The following is a 25,437-nucleotide window of genomic DNA, read 5'->3' as shown; positions in this document are numbered from 1 at the left end:
CTATCTAATTTAAGCTACACACAAATAAGAGCTTTTACTGAATTTGTTAAAAACAGTTTACATTTTCCGCAAGAACAAAATGCTTTAAGAATAAATCTAAAAATGTTTCATGTTCTTCCAAAATGTTATATTTCAAAACATATAACAAAAAATTCGAAAGAACATTTATTAACTCTTTAGGAAAGTAAGTAATATTTTAGAAGCATAAAACAAATTATTTATTCAAGATCATCTATAAATATTTTGCAAATGAGAAAAGTGTGCCTCTCTAAGAATTCTTATAAATTATCTCCTTTAAAGTAACACACTTTTGCTAAAGCTAAAAAATATTCTTTTAAAAATAAAAAAGCAAAAAAGTTTAAAAACGTGAAAAATAAAATACCAAATGCACGATGCTAAGTTTTGAATTCTCTAGCCATTTAACTTCCATCATTTGGGATATAATTACGAAACGAATGATGTTTCGGTAATCCACATAATTTTTTCGCTTTCCATTTTTCACGCGAAAAAGTAGCTACTAGTTTCAGTTTATTTAACGAATGGGTTAACGAAAAAAGGTAGTTTATCTCTTGTATTTAGAAAGATACGAAATTAATAGAATGCAATTTCTCTCAAGGTCGTTTTGTTAAATTTTGAATAACTGCCCTATAAATTCACAGAATTAAAAGACCAGTTTCTTTAAAAGCGGGTTCGGAAAAAAAGATTATAATGCTCATTGAAAATAATTTAAATGAATCGGGCAATTAATTGCATCCCCATGCTCAAAATGACTTAAGATTATTTTTTTTTTTCATTTTGCGAATTCAAAGAGGAAGGAAGCGAATTAAAAGAGGAGGGTAGCTGAAATAATTCTTTTGTTTTTTAAATAATATTCTTATTTAAATAATTCGACATGCACGATAATATGATTTTGTCATACATGATAGCTTAAGATGACCAGTTTCATAAGAATATCAATGTTTAAATAATTTATTTTTTTAAAAAAAAGCAACCCTGAAGAATACAATATAAGGTTATTTAGATCCCTGACCCGCAGTCTGATTTTGTCATGGAAATGATAACTTAAGATGACCAGTTTCATAAGAATATCAATGTTTAAATAATTTATTTAAAAAAAACAACCCTGAAGAATACAATATAAAGTAATTTAGCTTCGTGACCCGCAGTTTGATTTTGTAATAGAAATGATAGCTTAAGATGACCAGTTTCATAAAAATATCAATGTTTAAATAATTTAGTTTTTTTGAAAAAAACAACCCTGAAGAATATAATATAAGGTAATTTAGTTTCCTGAACCGCAATTTGATTTTGTCATGGAAATGATATCTTAAGATGACCAGTTTCATAAGAATATCAATGTTTAAATAATTTATTTTTTTAAAAAAAAGCAACCCTGAAGAATACAATATAAGGCTATTTAGATCCCTGACCCGCAGTCTGATTTTGTCATGGAAATGATAACTTAAGATGACCAGTTTCATAAGAATATCAATGTTTAAATAATTTATTTAAAAAAAACAACCCTGAAGAATACAATATAAAGTAATTTAGCTTCGTGACCCGCAGTTTGATTTTGTAATAGAAATGATAGCTTAAGATGACCAGTTTCATAAAAATATCAATGCTTAAATAATTTAGTTTTTTTGAAAAAAACAACCCTGAAGAATATAATATAAGGTAATTTAGTTTCCTGACCCGCAATTTGATTTTGTCATGGAAATGATATCTTAAGATGACCAGTTTCATAAGAATATCAATGTTAAAATAATTTATTTTCAGAAAAACAAAAACCCTGAAGAATACAATATAAAGTAATTTAGTTTCCTGACCCGCAATGGCGCATTAAGGTTCGAATCTGCCAACGTGAATTCCCAGTAGAGCAGCGGCGTAAACTAAACCAAAGTTTAGACTTATGAGTACCAGTTTATCTGGGTAGTAAATGAGGTTTGTACGCAATGGTGATGAAAAATTCAGCATCATGCATTTGATCAGAAGTGGTGGTGTATAAACTTCGTGAGATATTTGGCCTATTACGGGCTGTTGCGGAAATGTTATACTTTATTTTTTCAGATTTTATTTTATTATTATGGTATATAAAAGTGTATTTTTTTACTTAGAAAAACAAACTGTGTTATTAAATATAAGCACTTCAGTTCTAGAATGAATCAAGTGATTATGTTTAAAATAGTATATCTGGCTTCATTAATTTTGTGTTTTAAAGTCCGATTTTACCTATTCCTTAAAACATTGCAAAAATACATTTCTGATTGAAGAGTTCAGAGCAACAATAGCACGTGTTTCTTATGCTAAATTAAATGAGATCAATTTCTCGACGATCGGACTAATAGTTTAAAATTTATAAGCATTTTATGTTCAAAAAGAACAATTTTGAATTTGCACATATTCACTCATCTTAGATTGATATACGAAAGCTTAATCGAATGAGATCAAACGCGAATCAAAAGGGCCAATGTTAAAAAAGTTTAAATAGTTTATTTTGTATAAAAAGTATTTTTGAATTTAACTTATTCTGAAAAAAACTTCACTTCGAACCATAAACATGGATGTTTCCCAGACAGTCGCCAAATGCCCATTGTGTAACTCTAGTGCGACGTAAATAAACTACTACTACTACCTTATAACCTAAACTATTTATCCTTTCAAACTCGAACTTTATCTCATTCAATGCAGTGTAAAAATATTTCATCGGAAAATGCATCTCATATGTTCAGATAGTCCCCAGATAGGAAAGTAAATAGTTACGTTGAAAATAGTATTTTTTATACTCGAAAACGCTTGCAACTCTTGAACTATTCTTTATATTAACTCGTGTATAGTCTCATTCGCTTCAAAGGAGAAACGTACATAGGGAATAGTGTCTCGCACGTTTAGTTAGCTATTTAAGATACCTAAATAAGTGCAAATACAAACTTTGACTTTTGTAAATTAAATTCTTATAGCTTCTCAACTTTTCGTCCAATTGTCTCGTGATTGCTTCCATTCGATTCCGCGTTAAACAATGCACCATATTAATAGAAATTTCTCGGAAAAAATGGTTAAATAACAATTTATTGAATGGTTATTTTACCATATTTAATCAAAGCAGTTAAATTACGTAAATAAAATGGTAATCAAACTGCTAGGTTTGAAAAAGACTGTTTATTAACAGCGTTCATATAATATGTTTAAACAACCAGAATTTTATCGCACCAACTGGAATCACCTAATGAAGCTACTTAGTTCTTTGAAACTGGGTACATATCATTGCCGAGCGGGGTAATCTGTCAATCTCATGACCGGCAGTACTGGAGTTCGAGTCCTAGTGTTGACACCACAATATTTCCTCCATTCCTTCAACGCATGAAGAACTTCCAGTGTCCGGCACAATCCAATGTCCATTACCTTACGAAAAACTGAGCTCCTATGTTCAGTTACATAATTATTTTTTTTTAACGTTTTTGAAAAAAGGCTAGTTGTAAATAGTTAAAAAACGCATAGTTTTTGTATTTATGGTTTTATAACCGTACTTTTTGTAAATGGTTTCTAAACCATAAAGGAAAAAAATGTTGTTTACCGTAAACTTTACGGTTAATCGGATGGACAGACAGCTGCCAGTTATTTTACCATAACTTTGGAATGAAAATTTTAAAAGTGTACGAACAATGCCTCAATCACCAGTTCCTTTCAAATCACACCCTCCCCACTTTACCTTATAAAAAGGGGAAATTTAGATAGTAGAGTTGTAGAGTTTTTAGGCATAATTTCTAGTGACAAAAAGCTTTCCCTGAAGAAAAAATTAAGCAATGATTTTTCCGAAGTAAAAATTTAATTTTTATTGACTAAGATTGAACTGTTGAAGAAAGATTTATAATAAAATGTAAGGCTTTTTCAATCTGATAATTGAGTTTTATTTATTTATTCAATTATTTTCTAAATATTGACTTACTGTTGCGATTATAATAAGCCACTGATATCGTAAAATACATAACAGAAATAAAAAATGCATGAAATATGTTGTGTTTTATGAGCTGTTTCGTTTTTATAAAATATAGTAAGAGGAAATGTGATTACACCAATCATTCATATACCTTTTTTATGGTTTAAAACCTTTTAGAAACTAATTTTTTGTTATATTGTTTGGATGGAAAATATTTCATCGAATAAAATAAGACTAAAGAAATTTTATAATATCTCAAATTGCACCTATGATCGATAACATGTAATATTATGGTGATAATGTCGAGATAAAATTAAGCGATATCAAGAGAGAAAGCTATAATGGGAAGTTAACAAAATTTGATGCTTGTTTCTAAGCCGCTATTATGAAGAAACACGAAGTTTACGAGGATCGCGTATTATGATAGTTAGTAAAGCTATAACAAAGGGTACTTATCTTCGAAATTTCACGAGCACTCAAATTGTATAATGGGACGTATTTGATGTAATGCATTTTTTACACAATCTTATCGTTGGATAAATTGTTTTGGTATTGTTCGTGGGTGTTCAATAGTTGGTTTTCAAGTTAGGTAAATAGCTTACTAGAATGACGTGAGCATGACATTTTTTTTTCTATTTTGTTAAGACATAAAACAGAAAAATATTCATGGTTTGACAAGAAAATTGCAAAATCTTAAATTGTCGAATAGCAAGTAATATAAAAAAAAATTTGAAACTCAATTCCTAATTAGGGCAACAAAGAAAAATTTTATTTTAGTTACTTTTTATTAAATAATTAGAATTTTTCTCCCATATAAACTTAAAACTAATTAATTACATTTAATTAATAATTAAATATTTGAAAAAACTGCATTAACATCAAGTGTCCTCCACTACAAGTTTAAAAACATACATATATATATATATATATATATATATATATATATATATATATATATATATATATATATATATATATATATATATATATATATATATATATATATATAGGGAGAGTGTGAACTAATAGTAGGAATTGGAAGAAAAAAAGTCACGTGGTATCAGGCAACCAAAAAAAGTATAAATCTGATGTCATGGACCACACGTGCTGCCACGTAATGATCTTTACTGAATTTATCTGACTCAGCGAATATAAAATAATTGAATATTTAAATGTAAGCAGTAAAATATATTTTTGTTCAAATAGAGCTATAAGTTACAAATTATCACTGATGTCATTTTTAAAATATGTAAAAAACTGAATCGCTGAAATTTAAAACAATGACTAACGCTTAACCAATCAGAAAATTCCATTTTAACAGCAAACTTAATTTTAACTCATTCATAGCAAAAGACGAGATAAATAGTATTTCAGGAATACTAGCTGTGCTCAATTGTTGTACTAGTGAGTATGGTTATTGATTGCAAATGATTATTATTTTTAAAGTAAAATAACTAAGTATTAAAATAATTTGAGTTTTATTTCAATTTTAGTGCTGTCTGAGGAATTCTAAGTGGAATAAAAAGCATCATTGCCGCGATGAAAGTGTTAATTAAATAGCTCATTCCTGACTACTCATATAAATAATAAAAACTCAAAGTTTTTGTCCTTATTAACATTTGATATCTCCGATTTTCATACGGTATTAATATCTGAATTTTAAAATACAGATCGTTTTTAAAAACTAGAAGGAACAATACAACATTTTCTGAAAAAACTTTGTGTGCATGTAAATAACTATTTTCAAAAAACTATCTCAACAATAATTCATTCATTGTATTTTGAAAGTTATTGGAATTGCTAAGAGAAATAACCTATTTTAGTTTCAGCACGATTCTTCAAGAAAAAAAAATTCCCTAGGATATGATGTTATTCTTTCGTAGGTATGTTACGAAGAAGACAAGGGATTATTTTCGTGATAACAGTCTCTTAATTTATATTAATCTATTTTAATACATATTGTTTATGAGTTTTCAATCGGATAAATCTAGATTTAGATTAAACAAGTAAATTGGCTTTTTAGATTTTTTTTTCTCACAGAAACTAAACTTGAAAGTGTTGTTGGATATTTTCATTAATATTCATAAATATACAGAAAAATATTATTTACAAGGGTTGTTATAAATTTATTGTATGTTGCATGTTGCCTACTCTGTACCGTTACCCCTTTGGCTGTGATCTCAAAATTTAAATTTAGTAACGGTTACCCAGGTTATTTAGTAGACAAATATCTAATGACTTACAGAAAACTTTCAACATTTAAAACTCATTTTTATTGCACCTCTAAATCTTCAAAAACATAATTTCACACATTTCCAAATGCCAACATGGGAATAAACATTTATACATTAATTAAAACAAAAATGCAACCTTAAAACACTCAAGCATAACCTTCAACTTCTACAGTTCAAAAAAAGACATTTATAAAATCAAAACTTCATTTAACATTTCTAAAAACCCAGACTTGGTTTATGATATCTATAAATTACACTTAAATGCCGATTGTTCTCCTACACAAAAAAAAACACAACATAACAGTTCAGAATTTTCGGGAAATGATTCCTCTAAAATGTTAACGAAATAAAATTTAAAGTTTTCTAAGTACCCTACGGAATTTACTGCTTTCATTCTGGAACCGCCCACCGGAAAGGTAGATGAACTCATGGACAAACTCCTCGGCTAGGATCTCGAAATTTCTCCAGCTATTCTAATTTCAAGCGACTTAGGCATGTAGAAGGGGGACACCGGACGTCCAGCATAGATTCCCTCGGACTTGGCCCATCGTCTCAAAGATATCGGCTTTTGGCTAATCCCGGTAGTCCTTCCCGCTAGAGACTTCAGTTTAGCTTTCCCTAAGGTTACGATCCACCATCTCCGAGATACTGTCACGAACCACTCCTTCAGCGGACAAACTCCGTATCCCCAGGATACTGCTCTGATTACTTGCTTACTACTGGTACTGCAACTGCTACTAGCCACATTCATCGCTTCTCTTTTATCCTCCCGTCAACAAGGCGAAAGAATCTAGACTGACCTGTTTACCACGTCCAGAGTCATCCCGCATCCGGCGGACGTCAGAACCAAAAAAAAAGATCCCTGAGAAAAACCGTCACGAATGCACTAATACCCTATACAAGTTATAATACCATCTTCAATAAATATTAATAAATTTAGTTACATAGATTTTACCCAAAAAAATCCCTTTTTAAAAGACTAATTCAAAATTTCTAAAGAAAATATCATTATGATTGAATTTAAACTTTACCGTAGTGGTGCCATCTACAGACAAATAATCTATCTTTAAAAGTATTACAAAAAAAAACTTATAATAAATTTCAATTTATTACAATACCATCGCCTCACCGAAAAAAAATTAAAATACTTTTAATTTTTTTGAAACACTATAGCACTATGTTAAAATGACCTGGAACACTATCAAGAAATCAAGAAAACTAAATTATTGGTTTCACATAAAAAATTCCGTTTTTTCCTTTTCTCTAAGCTGTTCATAAATAATTCCTATTTAAAGTTCAAAATCTCTAAAAGCACCACGCGGCTTTAAACCTACTTTTAGATCTTTATCACTAAAATCAAATCTGACCCTAACAATGTGCACCTTGCAAGGAAACAGAAAAGAGGAATCAAATATGCGCCAAAGTAGTTTAAACTACACTTAACTTTAAAAAACATTATAACTCAGATTTACACTTAGCAATACCTTTTCCAGCGGCCCATAGGGGGTCAGGAAAAGATTGTACAGCAACGTTATCAATCTTCAGCTTTCAAATTTTAAACATCTAAAGATTCATAATCTGCATTTTCAAAATAACATTAAAAAAAACAAAAAGGGGACAAACCCAGTTTTGACTGATTACATACATCATTACAATTGCCGGTGGAGACCTTCACTTCACACTTATTTACATAAAAGGACCGTGGTCCACCTGAAAACAAAAAACAGTCTCCACCGACCTACTACATTCCGGCTTATGTAACCAAAATATGCACCGCCAGATATAAACTCCTCCTCCATATTTGGAGAACATTTGACATTCCACCCCAAAACATTTATAACCCAATTTAAAACAAGAAAAATTTAGTTGCACCCCCCTCTTACAAATTCTAATTTCTTATGACCCGTCCATTTACTCGTTGTCTTAAGTTATAACGAGGTTGCGGAAAAGGCACGAATTTACCTGTCTCATACAGTAGATTTTCTGGAGCAGGTGTTTCTACTCTTTCCCTATCTATACTGCCACTGATTTGGTCACCGAACCCACTATCTCTGGATCGCAAAATTTCCAATCTTTGCTCCGCCTTTGCCACATTCTCCACATGAACAACCCTAGTATAGCCAAAATTTTTTGTATGTTGGATTTTCAAAGTGACCGGAGATAAGACTTCAACCACCCTGAAAGGGCCCTCATTAAATTTAGCAAATTTCTTGCACTGGTTTTTCTTTAACACAGGATTGAACCAGTATACTTCATCCCCTACTTGGAAATTATATTGTTTGATGTTTTGGTCTCTACGAGCTTTTTCTATTTTCCGCAAAATATTCTAGATTTTCCCTCGCTAATGCCTAAGTACTATGCAATTTACCAAGTAAATCTTTGGCAAAGTCCTCAGCACCCACGTAAGAGAAAGGTTCATGGTTTCTACGAAATTCCAACTGTAAAGTTAATTCCCTACCATATGTTAACAGTGCCGGAGTACTTGCAACGCTAAAAGAGAAAAATGGCCAGGTATAAACACACCCGTTTGACCATCCTGTGGCGAAGGCTTATCTTTAAGACACATATTCGATTATAACTCAAATATCACAAATACACTATTAATTGAATAAATCTTAACTTGTTTACGTCTATTTCAAAAACTGGGAATACATGAATACACTCAAATATGATACAACTTTAAAACACATAAAAAGTCAAATGTTAGCATCTGGAAATGCAAAAGATTGCAGCACCAATTTATGCCCTTTCTATTAAATTTGCTTATCCTGGTCACGGCACCAATTTGTACCGTTACCCCTTTGGCTGTGATCTCAAAATTTAAATTTAGTAACGGTTACCCAGGTTATTTAGTAGACAAATATCTAATGACTTACAGAAAACTTTCAACATTTAAAACTCATTTTTATTGCACCTCTAAATCTTCAAAAACATAATTTCACACATTTCCAAATGCCAACATGGGAATAAACATTTATACATTAATTAAAACAAAAATGCAACCTTAAAACACTCAAGCATAACCTTCAACTTCTACAGTTCAAAAAAAGACATTTATAAAATCAAAACTTCATTTAACATTTCTAAAAACCCAGACTTGGTTTATGATATCTATAAATTACACTTAAATGCCGATTGTTCTCCTACACAAAAAAAACACAACATAACAGTTCAGAATTTTCGGGAAATGATTCCTCTAAAATGTTAACGAAATAAAATTTAAAGTTTTCTAAGTACCCTACGGAATTTACTGCTTTCATTCTGGAACCGCCCACCGGAAAGGTAGATGAACTCATGGACAAACTCCTCGGCTAGGATCTCGAAATTTCTCCAGCTATTCTAATTTCAAGCGACTTAGGCATGTAGAAGGGGGACACCGGACGTCCAGCATAGATTCCCTCGGACTTGGCCCATCGTCTCAAAGATATCGGCTTTTGGCTAATCCCGGTAGTCCTTCCCGCTAGAGACTTCAGTTTAGCTTTCCCTAAGGTTACGATCCACCATCTCCGAGATACTGTCACGAACCACTCCTTCAGCGGACAAACTCCGTATCCCCAGGATACTGCTCTGATTACTTGCTTACTACTGGTACTGCAACTGCTACTAGCCACATTCATCGCTTCTCTTTTATCCTCCCGTCAACAAGGCGAAAGAATCTAGACTGACCTGTTTACCACGTCCAGAGTCATCCCGCATCCGGCGGACGTCAGAACCAAAAAAAAAGATCCCTGAGAAAAACCGTCACGAATGCACTAATACCCTATACAAGTTATAATACCATCTTCAATAAATATTAATAAATTTAGTTACATAGATTTTACCCAAAAAAATCCCTTTTTAAAAGACTAATTCAAAATTTCTAAAGAAAATATCATTATGATTGAATTTAAACTTTACCGTAGTGGTGCCATCTACAGACAAATAATCTATCTTTAAAAGTATTACAAAAAAAAACTTATAATAAATTTCAATTTATTACAACTCTATCGAGTGTAGGGCGTTCTGACCTTCATGAATTTTAAACTTTATTAAGTTGCCCAAAACTGGTTTTTAATTCTAAAATTATAATTTATTTTCGTTGTCATGACCATTTACTGATTCAGAAACCTTTTTCATTCACAGATTCACTTGCCAACAGATTCCTGTTATGGGGCTACCAGAAGATTCTAGAATAAAAGCCAATTTCTTGTTTTATCTAAAAAGTCTATCTGAATATAAGCGAAATGTAATTGACTGAATGAAGAAAAGAATTTTTAAAAATACCTAAAACTCTCCATAATTTTTATCAAAATTCCAGTCTTGGTGCTGAAACTTACACGATGTATTCGAATTTCGTTTGCTAAATTTTATTGAAGCTACATAAAAAAGTGAAGTTCATGATTTATTCGATTTTTTTTTATTCGTAATCATGCTCTAATCGACTGTATGCATGAATTTGAAATAAAATAAATTGTTTAAAATTCTAGTTTCAATAATGAATTTAGTGGTATTAAGGTAATAATCGTGTTGAAGCTTATCTGAAGGAAACTGAAGAATCGATAGAGAGCCAATATATTATCTAAAAAAAAATTCTACTTTAACAAAATTTTTGATTCTGGGGAGAAATATGCTAAAGAAAATTATAAAACTATATAATCACATGTGCAGCATTATCTTCGCAATTCTTACCTTGTATTTATAGTTGCGTGGTGCATTTCTAAAGTACAAGGTTGAGTTTAAGTCATAGTGCTGAAGCCTAAATCGAGAATCTGGAGAAAAAAAATATTAAATTTTTCTTTAAACGCTGCTATTGTTATGTGTGCAAAGATTTGAATGGTTTGAATGAAGAAAAATAATTATGAAGGAAAATAATTAAGAAGAAATAATTAAGAAATAATTAAGAAGAAATAATTAAGAAGAAATAATTGAGAAGAAATAATTAGGAAGGAATAATTAAGAAGAAATAATTAAGAGGAAATAATTAAGAAGAAATAATTAAGAAGAAATAATTAGGAAGGAATAATTGAGAAGAAATAATTAGGAAGGAATAATTAAGAAGAAATAATTAAGAAGAAATAATTAAGAAGAAATAATTAAGAAGAAAGAAGTAAGATAATACCTCCAAAATAGCAATCTTATGCTTTTTTGTTGGATTTGAGAAGAATGGATTTACAAGTATATATTAACGCGTCTTTGAGTGACGGTTATTTTACGAACTTCAGCAGCGACAATGAAACCCAGCGATTCCTATACTCTGAAGATGTCCACTATCCCTATTACGGTGATTACTTAGCAAAACTAAGAGCAGGTTACGGGTACGTCCATGGTTATCTCAGTTTTGCTTTCTGTGTGTTTGGTATCACAGCAAATGTGCTCAATGTTATAGTTCTTACCCGAAAAATCATGTTGTCCCCTACCAACGCCATACTTACTGGACTCGCAATGGCTGATATGCTAGTCATGGTATCTTACCTACCCTTTACATATCATAACTACATTAGAACTGATATACCAGAGACAGAAAAGTTCTCCTACGGATGGGCAGTGTTCACACTATTCCATGCCCATTTCACCATAGTGTTTCACACCATATCGACATGGCTAACTGTAACTGTCGCCATCTGGCGATTCCTGGCAGTCAGCTTTCCTCAGAATACAACTGTTTGGTGCAACATGAGGAGGGCGAAATATGCCATCTTCTTCACCTACATGATGTCCGCCATTTTTTGCATACCGGCATATCTTACGTTTTCTATTTTCAGTTTCCAAGACAAGGAAGGACAAGTTGTTTACATCGTTAATTTCAGTGATATAGCAAAGAGGCATAATAACTTGCTGAAAAATATGAACTTTTGGATTTTCAGTGTCATTACGAAACTTGTCCCTTGCGTCGCGTTGACTGGTATAAGTCTTGGACTCATTAGAATTCTGTACGAAAGAAACCAGAGAAGAAAGAGACTGAAACGCAATCAAGATCACGATAGAACAACGCAGATGCTGTTGGCAGTGTTGCTTTTGTTTCTACTGACTGAATTTCCCTCTGGACTTTTAGCTTTGTTGAGTGGCATTCTGGGATCGGAATTTTTTGAAAATGTGTATGTGAATTTTGGCGATATTATGGATGCTTTGGCGCTCATAAATAGTGCAATTAACTTTATTATATACTGTTCGATGAGCCAACAGTTCAGAAATACTTTTGCAAACTTGTTCTTTCCCAATTGTGTTAAAAACGTGACAAATGGTACAGTGACCTCTGTTTGAATATGTCAGTAGTTGAACCAGGTAACATTCAAATTTTTTTCAGTTTTAAGATTATATATGTAGTTATGCAAAATTTCTTTGAAATACTAAAGAGAAATATTTTTTATATTAATTTAAGTTATATTTTTCATGTTTGATTTTGATAAATGAGAAATTTATTTTTGTTATATTGACTTCAGTAATACTTTTGTTAACTTTATTTTTCCTTGAATGGTTTATGGAAATCTTAATCTCTAAAAAAATGAAATTAATGAACCTTAATATTATGGGGAATATCCAAAAGATTTTTTAAATATGACTTATGCTGGTAAATGTGGAAATTCTGATGGTGATGATGTTTTTACTTCCTTAATATTTTTTTTAAAATTTCCATTCATTAAACATTCAACATCAAAATAAAAAAAGCTAAATTTTGACATTTTCGATGTAATTGGAGAATAATGATATTTAACAAGAATTTGGGACCTTCACTAAAGTAATTTTGCAAATGTAACATTCACCTAATTTTAGACTTTTGCTGAGTGCTGGTGAAAATCTATTTGCTGTATAGGATAATATCTTGATACACTGTAATGATCTGATCTTGCAAAATTACTTACTATACACTGAGGTGACAAAAGCCATAGGATAGCAATATGCAAATATACAGGTGGCAGTAGTATCGCGTGCAAAATTTATGTATGGGTAATGCAATGGTAAGAAATATATTTATGCTCAAATTGTTCATTTGAGAATGTTTATCGTGTAATTATAACCCGAAGACGAAAACTAACAGACTTTGAACATGGAATGGTAGTTGGAATTAGATGCATGGGACATTCCATTTCAAAACTGGAGGAATTCATCATTCCTAAATCTAAAGTGACAAAAGTGTGCCAAGAATACCTGATTTTAAACATAAACTTCCACTATGGGCAACATAGTGGAAAACCGCTTGCATTTAAAGACAAAGATTGGAATGTTGAATTCCTCAAGTTTTGAAATGGAATGTCCCATGTATCTACCTCCAACAACCATTCCATGTTCAAAATCTGTTATTTTTCGTCTTAGGGTAATAATTACACGATAAACATTCTCAGATGAAAAACTTGAGCATAAATAAATTTCCTACCATTGCACTACCCATATATACATTTTGTACACGATACGCTTGCACTTAATGATGAAGACCGCTGACCTGTGCGTAGAATTGTAAGTGTTAACAGACAAGTAACATTGCGTGAAATAACCAAACGCATCAATGTAGGACGCGAAATGAACGTGTCCGTATGGACAAGGGGGTGAAGTCTGACTGAAATGAGATATGACAACAGAAGACCTACTCGATTGCCTTTATTAAGAGCACGACATCACGCACAGCGCCTCTTCTAGACGCTTGACCAAATTAGTTGCACCCGAAATGACTGAAAAATTGTAGGTTGTTCAGATGAGTAACGATTTCAGTGCGTTAGAGCAGATAGGAGAGTTCGATTGTTACGTAGACCCTTCGAAGCAGGGCTCGAAAAAACTCAGAAATTTTACCCGTCCCCGAGGACGACTAGTTCAACAATGTACCCGTCCTCCTTTGAAACTAACCCCTCGCTTCTAAATAAATAAAAATATAATTTTTTCTTATTTATTACAAACATTTATATAAATTACACAAAGAATTAGTAGCTACTAGGATTACATTATACAGTAATAAAAGAAATTCTAGGTTACTAATAGTAAAACCTAGTATTTCTTTAATGAAATAATTTATTTCTTTTATGAAATAATTTAAATGACAAAGATCAAGTTATCTGGAATGTCAATTCATCCGAGGGTACTGCGTTTTTTAAATGAATCAAATATGACGTTTGCCAGTTCCACAATCAAGCCTATGATTTACAGAGGTTTCTGCACAGAAATCTGAAAGGGGTTTTCCATTTAGGTGGATGTTCATAATTGCGTTTAACGCTTACGTAATGCGTTTTTTTTTTGTAAGTTCATTGCTGAAAAGTCCCTTTCAACTGCTGCAGTACTCCCGCAGACGGAAAAAAACATCAATCCACCATGCGCAGTATGTTGCTGAACGGGATTTCTAGATTAGAGGGTCATTTTAGAAGTGAGGCGCTAGACTCTTGTAAGATAACAAAAATTGAAAGTATATCACGAACATCAACGGAAAAATGGCCGTCCGCGCGGACGTCTGATTCGAGAAGTTCGTTGTCCGCGGGAAATTTTTGACCGCCGAGGACGGGCGGACGGGTGGTTTTTCGAGCCCTGCTTCGAAGCCATTGACCCAAGTTGTTCCATAGGCACTGTGCCATCGGGTTGTGGGTTTATAATAGTGTGGGCTCCTTTTTCATGGCATGGGATGGGTCCTAAGTTTCAATTGCCTCGATCATTGACTAGAAATGGTTATGTTCAGGTACTTGGAGAACACTCACAGCCATTTATGGGCTCTATATACCCAAACAACCATTGAATTTTTATTGATGCAATGCTCCACGTCATAAGGCCTTAATTGTTAGCAACTGGTTTGAAGAACGTTCTGAATAATTCCTGTGAATGATTTGGACCTCTAGATCAGTGGTGCGCAAACTTTTTTCGACTGCCACCCCTTTTGCAGAGAGAAAATTTTTGGCGACCCCTAGAGATAAATGTTCACAAATACGATGTATATTTCGCGCATTTCTTTCGTTTCATCGAATAAAAACATCATCATATTTGACTCATATTAATTTTATTTCTAATGTTAAGAAAATACTTTTTGTCTAACACAAAAATCAGTAATTGCCCTTTAATGAGATGTATGTGGCTGCAAGTTTCTAATTATCTCATCGATGTTTGGATGTATGTTGCTAATTGCAATTCGCATATCATCTTCAGGGTTTAAACGCGAGCGGTATTTAGTTTTTATTGAAACTAGTTTGATAAATCCAGTTTCACATAAATACGTTGATGCAAATTGTATTAACACTCTGATGGCATTCTTGCATAAAACGGGATATTGTTTTTCCACGGATAGCCAGATGGAGAATACATTACGCATTACGGTCAAAGAAAGAGTGGACAGCATGAAATTGCAATTAAACAGTGAGTGACGGCGCTTCACTCTTTATATGTACACTGTATAGTATGCAGCATGCAGGGATAATGCATTTCATAAAAATTTGGCGACCCCCAAAAAAACTTCTGGCGAACCCCACAGGGGTCGCGACCCCTAGTTTGCGCACCACTGCTCTAGATCACCGAACATGAATCTCGTCGAACATATATGGGATGTAATCGAGAGGTCTGCTTCTGTACAAAATCCTGCTTCCGCATCCTCAATAGATGTCCAGACTTGCAAAAATCCTGCTCCCAGTACTTTTGCAATTATGGGCATCTATTGAGGCTGAATGACTAAATATTTCTGCAAGAGCCTTCTTACTACTTGTGGAGTCCATACGTTGTTTCACTTTGTAGAGATATAGGAGATCTTACAATACAATAAGTGGTATTTCATAACTTTTGTCATATCAGTGTATATTTGTTTACACTGATCTGCAATTCCTCATTACTTTTTCATAAGCTTATAAGGCTTACATATTGTAAATACCTCATTCAAAATGCATTTTTAACAAATAATATTTTTAGTTTCATAAATATTTACTAATACTTCATAAAACCCAATTTAGTGTATCGTATGTAATTGCAAATTAAAAATAATTTCAATTTTTAGCAATGAACTCACTTTGATGAAAGGAGTATTAAATCATTTTCATACTAAATCTTAAATTTTTTACTGCCGGCTTAGTATGTGAAGTAAAATCATTTTAATTATACGTACTCTAAAGGGAAGAAAAATGGAGGATACATTTCAGTGAATAAAAACAAATAATTATAACTCGCAATATTGACACTAAGAACGATGCTAAAGCTTAAATTTATAATTACTTGGAACGAAAATGAGTTATTTTTTTGTTCGCATATCTAAATATGTTATATTGTTATTGTTGTCTTTGTGTTTGGTTTGAGCTGATATTAAGAAAGTTATTTTTTTCCTATAAAATCTCAAAATATTATTTAAGCTGTAGTTATAATTGTTTTTATTTATATTACATATTGCATTTTTATTGCAGATAAATCCAAGCTGGTTTACAACTTCCACAATGAATATCAGAAGAAAAACCTAGTTTTATTTTTCCATTTACTTGTCAACGTCATTGTGTTTTTCAAGCACTCAAGGTTTAAAGTTATGTGAATGTTCTATAGATTATAAACAACTGCAAAAGTTATTCGGAACAGTTAATTCCTTTAAGGACTTATCTATGAAAACAAAATAAATAAAAAAATGCTTTTAATAGATTCTTAAAATATTAGTAGCATTCCATTCTTGAATTTTCCCAAGACGAAAACTATAACATGGATATTTCTTTTGAAAACATATCACTCTGGAACTTCACACTTTCTGATTCTGTCGTTGCAGAAGCAATAGTTCTTCCATACTATGGACACGTTTTGGACGAATTCAGGATTGCTTACGCATCAGTGCATGGTTACCTCAGTTTGGCATGCTGCATTTTTGGAATAACATCAAATATTTTAATTATTATAGTTTTGACAAGAAAGAATATGATTTCTCCAACGAATACAATCCTAATAGGCTTAGCAGTATCTGACGTGCTTGTGATGTTTTCATACATACCTTTTGCATACCATAACTATATTAGAAAAGGACTAGAAGATAAGCATAAGTTTGCTTATAGTTGGGCAGTTTTCACTTTATTACATCAACATTTCACTATTGTATGTCACAATATTTCCACTTGGCTGACTGTAACTCTCGCCATTTGGCGATTTTTAGCGATAACGTTGCCTAACCACGCTGTAGTTTGGTGTAGTATGAGCAGGGCCATATTAGCGATCGCAATCACTTATGTTATGTGCTCATTATTTGCAATTCCAGCATATTTTAACTTCGAAATATACCAATACAGAGACGAAGGGAATGACTTTATCTACCAGGTAGATTTCAGCAAGATATCTCATGAGCATAACAAATTGCTTCAGAAAGTGACATTTTGGACTTACAGCGTCTTGATGAAGCTTGTTCCGTGTGTTTTGCTCACTGGCATCAGTTTCGGACTCATAAAAGTCCTATATGAAAGAAACCAACGCCGCCATCGTCTCATGAGAAGACCTGACTCTGAAAGTAACCATGACAACACGACGCGAATGCTGTTGGTTGTGCTACTGCTATTCCTGATTACTGAATTTCCATCAGGACTTTTAGCACTGCTGACAGGCATTTTGGGTTCTGATTTTTATGAAAATGTGTATTTCAATTTCGGTGAAGTAATGGATTCTCTCGCCTTGGTAAATAACGCCATTAACTTTATTATATACTGCGTCATGAGTCGAGATTTCAGGAGCGCATTTGCCAGTCTGTTTCTGTCCAGGATGTTAACAGTAACGCCAAATGTAAGTAGCGCTCAAACTGTTTGAATAAATCTGACAATTAACTCATAGTATATTTAAATCCTATGGGAAATCCATTGGATTTGAAATCTGGACTCTTAAAAAAGTGTAGCCAATCATATCAGTTTCGATTTGCTTCGATGGCAGAAAATGTTTTCTTACTTTAGCATACTATCATTTGCCTATTCTGTTTCTGGTGTGTTTTGTGTACGTCGAGTATATAAATACTGAAAATACAGAGCAGATGAATTCTATTTTATTCGTATGTTTAATACGTTAAACACTATGTTCACAAAAAAAATTTAAGTATAGTCTTAACGCGTACATTTGAAAAAAATAAACGTGGTGTTTAATGCCTTAAACAATTGAATATCCAATTTTACGAAGTTTAAACGCGATGCCAAAGATTGTGTTTATAGACATTGTGTACTGTGCAACTTGAAGAAATAATTTTGTAATTTAGTATTTATTTCTGTATGTTCTTTTTGGGGCTCTTTATTAATTATTTGAATTTAAAATAAGTCAAAACTCAAATAATTTATTTTTTTACTTCAAGTAGTGTGTTAATGTAGTACGACATTGTCTAATTTACGATGAAATAGAATATAGCAAGTAATGAATGTATTTAATGTGGATGTCATAAAGCTCAAAATCGTATGTTAACAATATGATTATCTTAGCTATGTAAAAAAGCATACATAAGCATATAAATGATAAAAAAGGAGATTTAGAGAAAATCACTATGTTTTATTTGCAAAAATATTGTATTAATTAAGAAAAGCATTTTAATAATTTCTACAATCAATTTAATATTAATAATAATAATTTTTAAATAATTATTGTTAATATTTTCTACATTCAATAAATTTTTATTTACTAACTCTCAAACTAATAAAAGCGCAATTTATATATCATATTTAATTATATTCACAGTAACAAAGTTAAATTTTATCTTTTTTATCAGACATTATAATCCTTGCTCTCCCATGGGAATTGAAAATCTATATTGAAAAAAAAAATAAAGTTATTAATTTCTTTTACAATTCTTAAATTTACTCGAGTATGAAATATATATATATCCTTAAAACAAACTCTTTTGATAGGCATGTTTTATTTATTCTATGGTGTATTTTAAAAACTAACAATTAAAACTAAATATTATTGAATTATTGATATTGTTTTATGGTGCTCATTGTTATTGAATAATAAACATATTCATGTTGCTGTTTCTTATTTATTCAATACCTATTTTCAGTTCACATACATTCATTTCAATTTATTTTAATATTATAGGGTATTTTGTAATGATCGTTCTTTACAAATATTTTTAGAGTCCTTATCAAAAAAGAAATTTATTTAGTGGTCACAAACAACAATTAAAGAACAACAATTAACAATTTTAACAATTAAAAAAAGCAAAAGTGCTAACAAAATCTACAAAACAACTACTGAAGAAAGCGGAACTAAAAGCATCGAAATCAGAAAGATTACCGTATGGAGTAGATTAATGAAGTTGTCCTTTTTTTTACAAATATCTCTAGATTTCATTAATCAATCAATCTGGTATGGGATTCATATTTTTTTTTAACAAAATGTATATATTTTGTTTAATTTTTGCCTCTTTTTTTTCCCGAAAAATGCACTTCAATATACCTTTAAATCAAAAATTTTTAATTATTTATGCATTTTTATTATACATTGTTAAAAATATTGCGCATTAATACTAAGCTTGTTTCAATAAAAGTATCTACACTCAATATTGTTTAAACATCTACACATCGCCTTGCAAAAAGAAAATCCAAAATTATTTTTGCAAAGATTTTATTTTTATTATCCCTTATTAATAGCTGTTTTATTTTATAACAGCTTCGATCTCTAAAACGATAAGGATTAATCGCATTCTAGTAAGCATGATATTTTTCAAATAGATTAAAGAGATGAGCAGTCAAAAATTAGGCAACATTGAAAATACCAACATTTTGTTGAAATACATTTTGTACCAAAAAGACCCACCCTGAATAACTTTTGATCAAATGATGGGATCTTAACGTTTAGTATTTTGCCATGTAAAATTGCATACTTTTAAATGACGTAAAAAATTGTATATCCTATGATTCAATTTTTTAGACTATTATTAAATAAAATAATAAACATTAACTAAAATTTATCATTTGCGTGGAATTATCTTTGGATAAACGAATTTTACAATAGTGTTCAAAAATTTTTCAACTTGCTTAAAAAGTTCTCGAAATATGGCGGAATGCGCTAAAAGTGAAATTAATATTAAGGGATCTAAAATTTAAATTGCTTTCCTGACCAAACTATGGGAGACATGTTTCCCAGATTGCGGCTACCTCCTATATTTTGGGGTCAGTATTTGGAATCCATTAAAAATAGGGTATGTTTATTCAGAGGAAGAACGTTTTTATGTTTGATTTTGCAACATATCGCCTGCACTAATTAATTGGGATGTTTGAGATCATTCAGTCAAACCAATAAGATTTGAGTCTTTAAACGTTTAGATCCAATCATTAGATGGAAAGTTATTAATTGTCCTTTTTTTCTTATTTTTCGCGCACTGCATAGCATTGTTTGTTTCTTTATAAAATACATAATATTCAGATTACTAAGGAAGTAAATATATTAATTTTCATGTTTTTAAAATTAAGTAGTTAGTATATTGAACTATTACATCATATATTTCATTTTTTTTGTTATCAAATTCAACAATAAATACTCGGAATAATTTTTTTCGTCCAAAATTGAAGACTTATCTAATTTTATAATTATCCTAAGATTCCTTTGATTTTTCACAATTATTTTCAGTTTATAGTAAAAGACAATCTACCTGAAGTAATTTTTAGCAAAATAGCTGAAACAATATTCCTCAGGTTATAGTTTCCCTCCTTTTATTGTTTAGGTCAAAAATTTAGAACCATCCTGTACATTTATTGATCGATGACAAGTGAAAATTATGAGATTTACATAATGTAATTTAACAATAGACATAGAAAAGAACCAAATCTGCCAATAAGACAAGTATTTTAAGACCAGGATCGTTTATAAATAAAATTAACAATTAGGTATAATATAGTTTTTATAATACTAATTTCGAAATGAAACTCAAACTTGCATAATAAACTCCCAGAACACATAATAAACTCGTAAAAATAATAAGAACTCATAATAAACTCCCAGTAAACTCGTTCTTAAAATAAAACGTATTATGACCCAGCAAAAAATCAATAGTTTTCCTTTTAAATACTTGGTGAAAAAAACAGAACAGTTTACAAACCTACGAGTAAAATTCATTCTTCTCTCGTTTTTCCAACCAAACTTATTAAAATCTATAATCATTTTCATGATAGAGGGTAAAATTACATCTCATACCAACAGTCCAAATTTCACAACTTTATTAAGGATCGGCAAATTTTCAAGAAAACGGTCATAAAAGTGCCTATTTTTTTCTATAAAAATTATATAAAAATATGTGTATGAACAATATATATACTCAGTTTTAATTTTTGATTTGTTAACCTGAAAGTTTAAAAAATTAAATTTTTTGGAGAAGCCAACATTATGACTTAATGTTGATTTTACAGCAAGCAAGGAAAATTTAAAAAATATGTGTTTTAAACATTAAAAAAGAATTTTATGAAACTTACGTTTAATATAAATAAAGATTATTAATTTTTTCTTGTGTGATAAATTTCAAAGCATGAGATACAGAAGCCAACGTCACAATCTAGAAAGTATTACCGAGTTTCCTTCCTACATCTCGTTTCCACAATTTCTACAATTACCTTAAAATATCCTAGTACTGCCACCTGGTGTGTAAAGTGAGAAATAAAATTTTTTCCGGGCAAAGGAAATGAATTAGTTTTATTCTTATTCGCGCGTTACTACTGAACACTCCAGCCCGGAAATATCACGGGAGCGAGAAGGAGGAGGTTAAAAAACTGTTCTGATGGCGTAAAACCATCATCTCTTAATACTTGACCCGACACACGAACTCCTTTACCATTAGCAATTGTGTGCAATTCATTGTAGGTAATATAAATAATGAAGCAGATTTTTCTATTAGAAATTGAAATTAGTATGCAAAAATTCTATGCGATAATAAAACTACAAAAAAATAATATCCACTTTATTAATACAAAATAATCCAAACAATACTGCCCACTAAGAAAAAATCTGACTAAAATTGCAAACTTGAAAGTTTGAAAATTATTTAATGGTTTAAATGCTGAATAACTTGAAACTTGATAAATTCAATACCAAAGAGCATTTAAAGACAGTAAAAGAAAAAAAAAATAATGTGAAAAAATTTTTTAATCGCGTTTTTAACTATGTTCTATTTTTGGAACATTGACGTTTGGCAGGAAATTTCTATACTGACAAGGTTACGATTGCTTCAGTAGTACATTTCCTCGTTTGTAAAATACTGGTATCCAATGAAAAGAGCTTAAAAATGTAAAATGCTATTTTGGGAACTATATTAACAGTTTAAATTTTTTAAACCGTAAAGTAATTATATATTTACAAGATATTATTCAGAAATAGTTTTTAAAGTATGCCAAGAGGAACTCAATTCATGCGTTCATGACATTTTTACAAAATTGCTTCCGGCATTTTCAATTCTGTTGACTCATCAAATTTCAATTTCGTATTCAATTTTAAAATTGAGCTTTTAGTTTTCTATTCGAGCTTGACCATGCGATTTGCTTTCCTCTTCATCTCCTCCAATATTACTTTTAAAGACAACGACGTAATGAATGCTACGTACAGAACATATATGGCAGTACTTTTACTTTCGTTACTTGTACCGCCGGTACAAGTAAAAAGTACGTACTTTTTCTTGTACTTCGTTACTTTTTAAATTTAGTACTTTTACTTGTACTTTCGTTACTTTTTTAGGGAAAAAGTACAAGTATTTGTAACGGAAATGTCGAATGAAATCGTTACTTTTTTCTAAAACTCGGTAAGTTTCGGTAAAAAAAAATAATTAAAAAAATGCTTATGTTTTTCTAATTTATAAAATTAATGTGCAATATATATGCATTCACAGATAACTTCGTGTTTAAATACTTTGACCTCTTAAAATTGTCATTTCGCAGTTCAAAAAAGTCGTCCTTTCCCTTTCAAGAAAGGGAAAAGACGGCTCTTTTGAACTACGAAAGGTTTCGCGATGTGAAATCGCAGGACGATTTATTGTTTGCTGCAGGTCTGGTACCTTGCATCAAATCTAATTGGTTGGAAGAAATAGCTAGGGAGAAAGCTACAAAAAAATTGGAAGGAATTGTCCAAGCTGAACACCCTGCTATAACTAATAACGTAACAGAAAAAAACCCAGGGATTTTCAATTTTCTAAAGCTGAAAACATCATGTCAATCACCAGCGACGGAAGAATTTATGGCATACATGAGCTCAAATGTCGAAACGGAAAGCATATCAATTTTGAATCGATATCCAATCGTAAAAAAATTATTTGTGAAATATAACACCGCAGTACCTTCTAGTGCTCCCGTGGAGCGTTTATTCAGCGTGGCTAAGCACGTTCTGAGAAATTCTCGCAACAGACTCAGTGACACCACTATCGAAATGCAATTATTTTGCAAAATGAATAAAAATGTTAATTAGCAAGTTATTTTCATTCATTTTCGAGTTTTATGCATTTATTTAATACATCTTAGATAAAAAATGTTGGATTTTGTTGTTACGTTTTTCAATTTTCGTTTTGAACTCACTAATAATACATTTTTGTCTTAATGCATTTTTTGCTAAATACATTTTTATCTAGTACATTTTTTGCTGAAATTATGTTTACGCCCGACCCTGCCAAACAACGCCCAGTCAAATCTCTAAGAACTTCAGAACTATTTGTGCTATTGAAAACTATTACAATTACTATTTTAACTCTTGAAAACTAGAAGGTATTAATTTAGCTGCTGATACTAAAATTCGCTTACAAATTTTAATTATTCCGTTAGGCAGAAATGTTCAGAAAATGATTTTCTCGCATGACTTCAGCATTAGCCATTGTTACAAATAAAACTGTAGACTGTTCTGTTTCAACTTATACTGCACATTCAGTTATTTTTTACTAGCTCAAAGATCACAAAGCTATCTGAAACCTCGTGTTTGCTTTGTTTATGTTTGTGCTTTTAAAACGCGCTTCTATAGAGTAAAACAATTTTAAATCAATGGTAATTTAAATAAATAAAAATAATAAACTAAAAATTAAAATCAATAGATAAAATTTCTTTTTCCTACAAATCCATAAAAAGTTTGACATTAAAATTATATTTGATTTTGAAATTATATTATACGATTATATTATAAAATTATATTGCAATATTCTCCCGAATTTAAGAATAAATTAATGTCCATAACTTTCAAAATTAAAAATAATTAAATAAATAACAAAAATTTTGAAAAAACATTAAAGAACATAAGAATATTATTCAGTAAAATTGTAGGTTACTTTGAATTTTGGATTTGCTGGAAATGTACTTTTAAATCGTTACTTTTTTTGTTTAGTACTTGTACTTTTAACTCGTTACTTTTTAAAATAAGAACTTTTTACTTTTTTCTCGTTACTTTTTTAAAAAATACTTGTACTTTTACTCGTTACTTTTTAAAAGTAACGTTGTTGCCATATATGGTACAGAATGACGTCCACTTTGTTTTCATCTATGTTTTCTGCATAAATTAAACTTCATTGTTCGTCAGGCTTTAACTGAAAAATTTCTAGATGATTCAGAAATAGTTAAATGGCCTTGTTAGAAAATCTTTCTAACAAGGTCATTTGTTAGAAAGATTTCTAACAATGGCGTTTTCTAACTTCCATTGTTTGCTGTATCATTTTTCATCTCTTAGACTTGGAGCTAAGAGAAAGCAAAGTTTCTAAATAATACAAATAAAGAAAAGGACACGCTTTTATTTGACTCACTCTGACAACAAATTCGTCATAGAAGTTAAATTCCAAAAATCAAAAAGGAAAAACTATCAATAGCAATAATCTAAACAAAACCATTGCTTAAAACGTATTGAAAAACCACTTTATTTTAAATTTCAACTCTTACCCTTGTCAAATCTCAAAAAAAGTATTACAGCCCATTGAAAGCCATCCCCTAGGAGTGAGTTTCTTTTCAATAGTTAGCATTTTTCAACAAAAGAGAAAAATACAGAATATGAAAGAGTACATTTTTTGCTAGTTTCTAAGTATTCTGTCATTCTGTTGTCAATTACCTGCAAATTCACGTTAAAAAAAAGGTTGAACCTAAACACATACATGCGCAATTTTTTTCCAATTAAACATCATTATTTATCTCGAATTGATATTATAATACCAATTGAATCAAATACACACCACATAATACATTGCATCACTTGAAATATAAAAATAGAACCTTTGAAACGACAATATTTCAACAACAAAAAACGTACATTAGGTTTCAAATTAATAACTTTACTTTAAAATTGTAAACTAAAATTTAATTTAGAATCTTATGCTTAACAGAGAGTTGCATGATCCTTCTACAAGTTTGTAAGTATAGTAGTAGCATTATAAAAATTGAGTTTCGGTTAACTTTATTA

The 25,437-nt window shown here is 30.8% G+C and overlaps 2 protein-coding genes across 2 annotated transcripts in view; both read left to right on the top strand.

Moving 5' to 3' along the window:
• Positions 1-16,636, top strand: part of LOC122269728 (G protein-coupled receptor dmsr-1) — a 113,233-nt gene extending 96,597 nt beyond the window's left edge. Inside the window, exons 2-4 of the mRNA XM_087168737.1 lie at positions 10,294-10,986; positions 11,235-12,432; positions 16,500-16,636. Of these exons, the coding sequence (XP_087024863.1) occupies positions 11,314-12,411 (1,098 nt within the window). The 5' untranslated portion in view covers positions 10,294-10,986; positions 11,235-11,313 and the 3' untranslated portion in view covers positions 12,412-12,432; positions 16,500-16,636. The remainder of the gene's footprint in view (positions 1-10,293; positions 10,987-11,234; positions 12,433-16,499) is intronic.
• A 68-nt stretch (positions 16,637-16,704) lies between these two features.
• On the top strand, positions 16,705-18,012 carry LOC147816608 (G protein-coupled receptor dmsr-1-like). Its single transcript, XM_087168745.1, has one exon. It carries the CDS (start codon positions 16,783-16,785, stop codon positions 17,863-17,865), a length of 1,083 nt encoding a protein of 360 aa, XP_087024871.1. The 5' UTR covers positions 16,705-16,782; the 3' UTR covers positions 17,866-18,012.
• The last annotated feature ends 7,425 nt before the right edge of the window (positions 18,013-25,437 follow it).

This window comes from Parasteatoda tepidariorum, chromosome 1, assembly GCF_982258835.1.
Source record: "Parasteatoda tepidariorum strain Cologne lab strain chromosome 1, Ptep-v5.0, whole genome shotgun sequence".
Lineage (NCBI taxonomy): Eukaryota > Metazoa > Arthropoda > Arachnida > Araneae > Theridiidae > Parasteatoda > Parasteatoda tepidariorum.
Note: the sequence above shows the minus strand (reverse complement) of the source record. Positions and strands in the feature narration are given on the sequence as shown.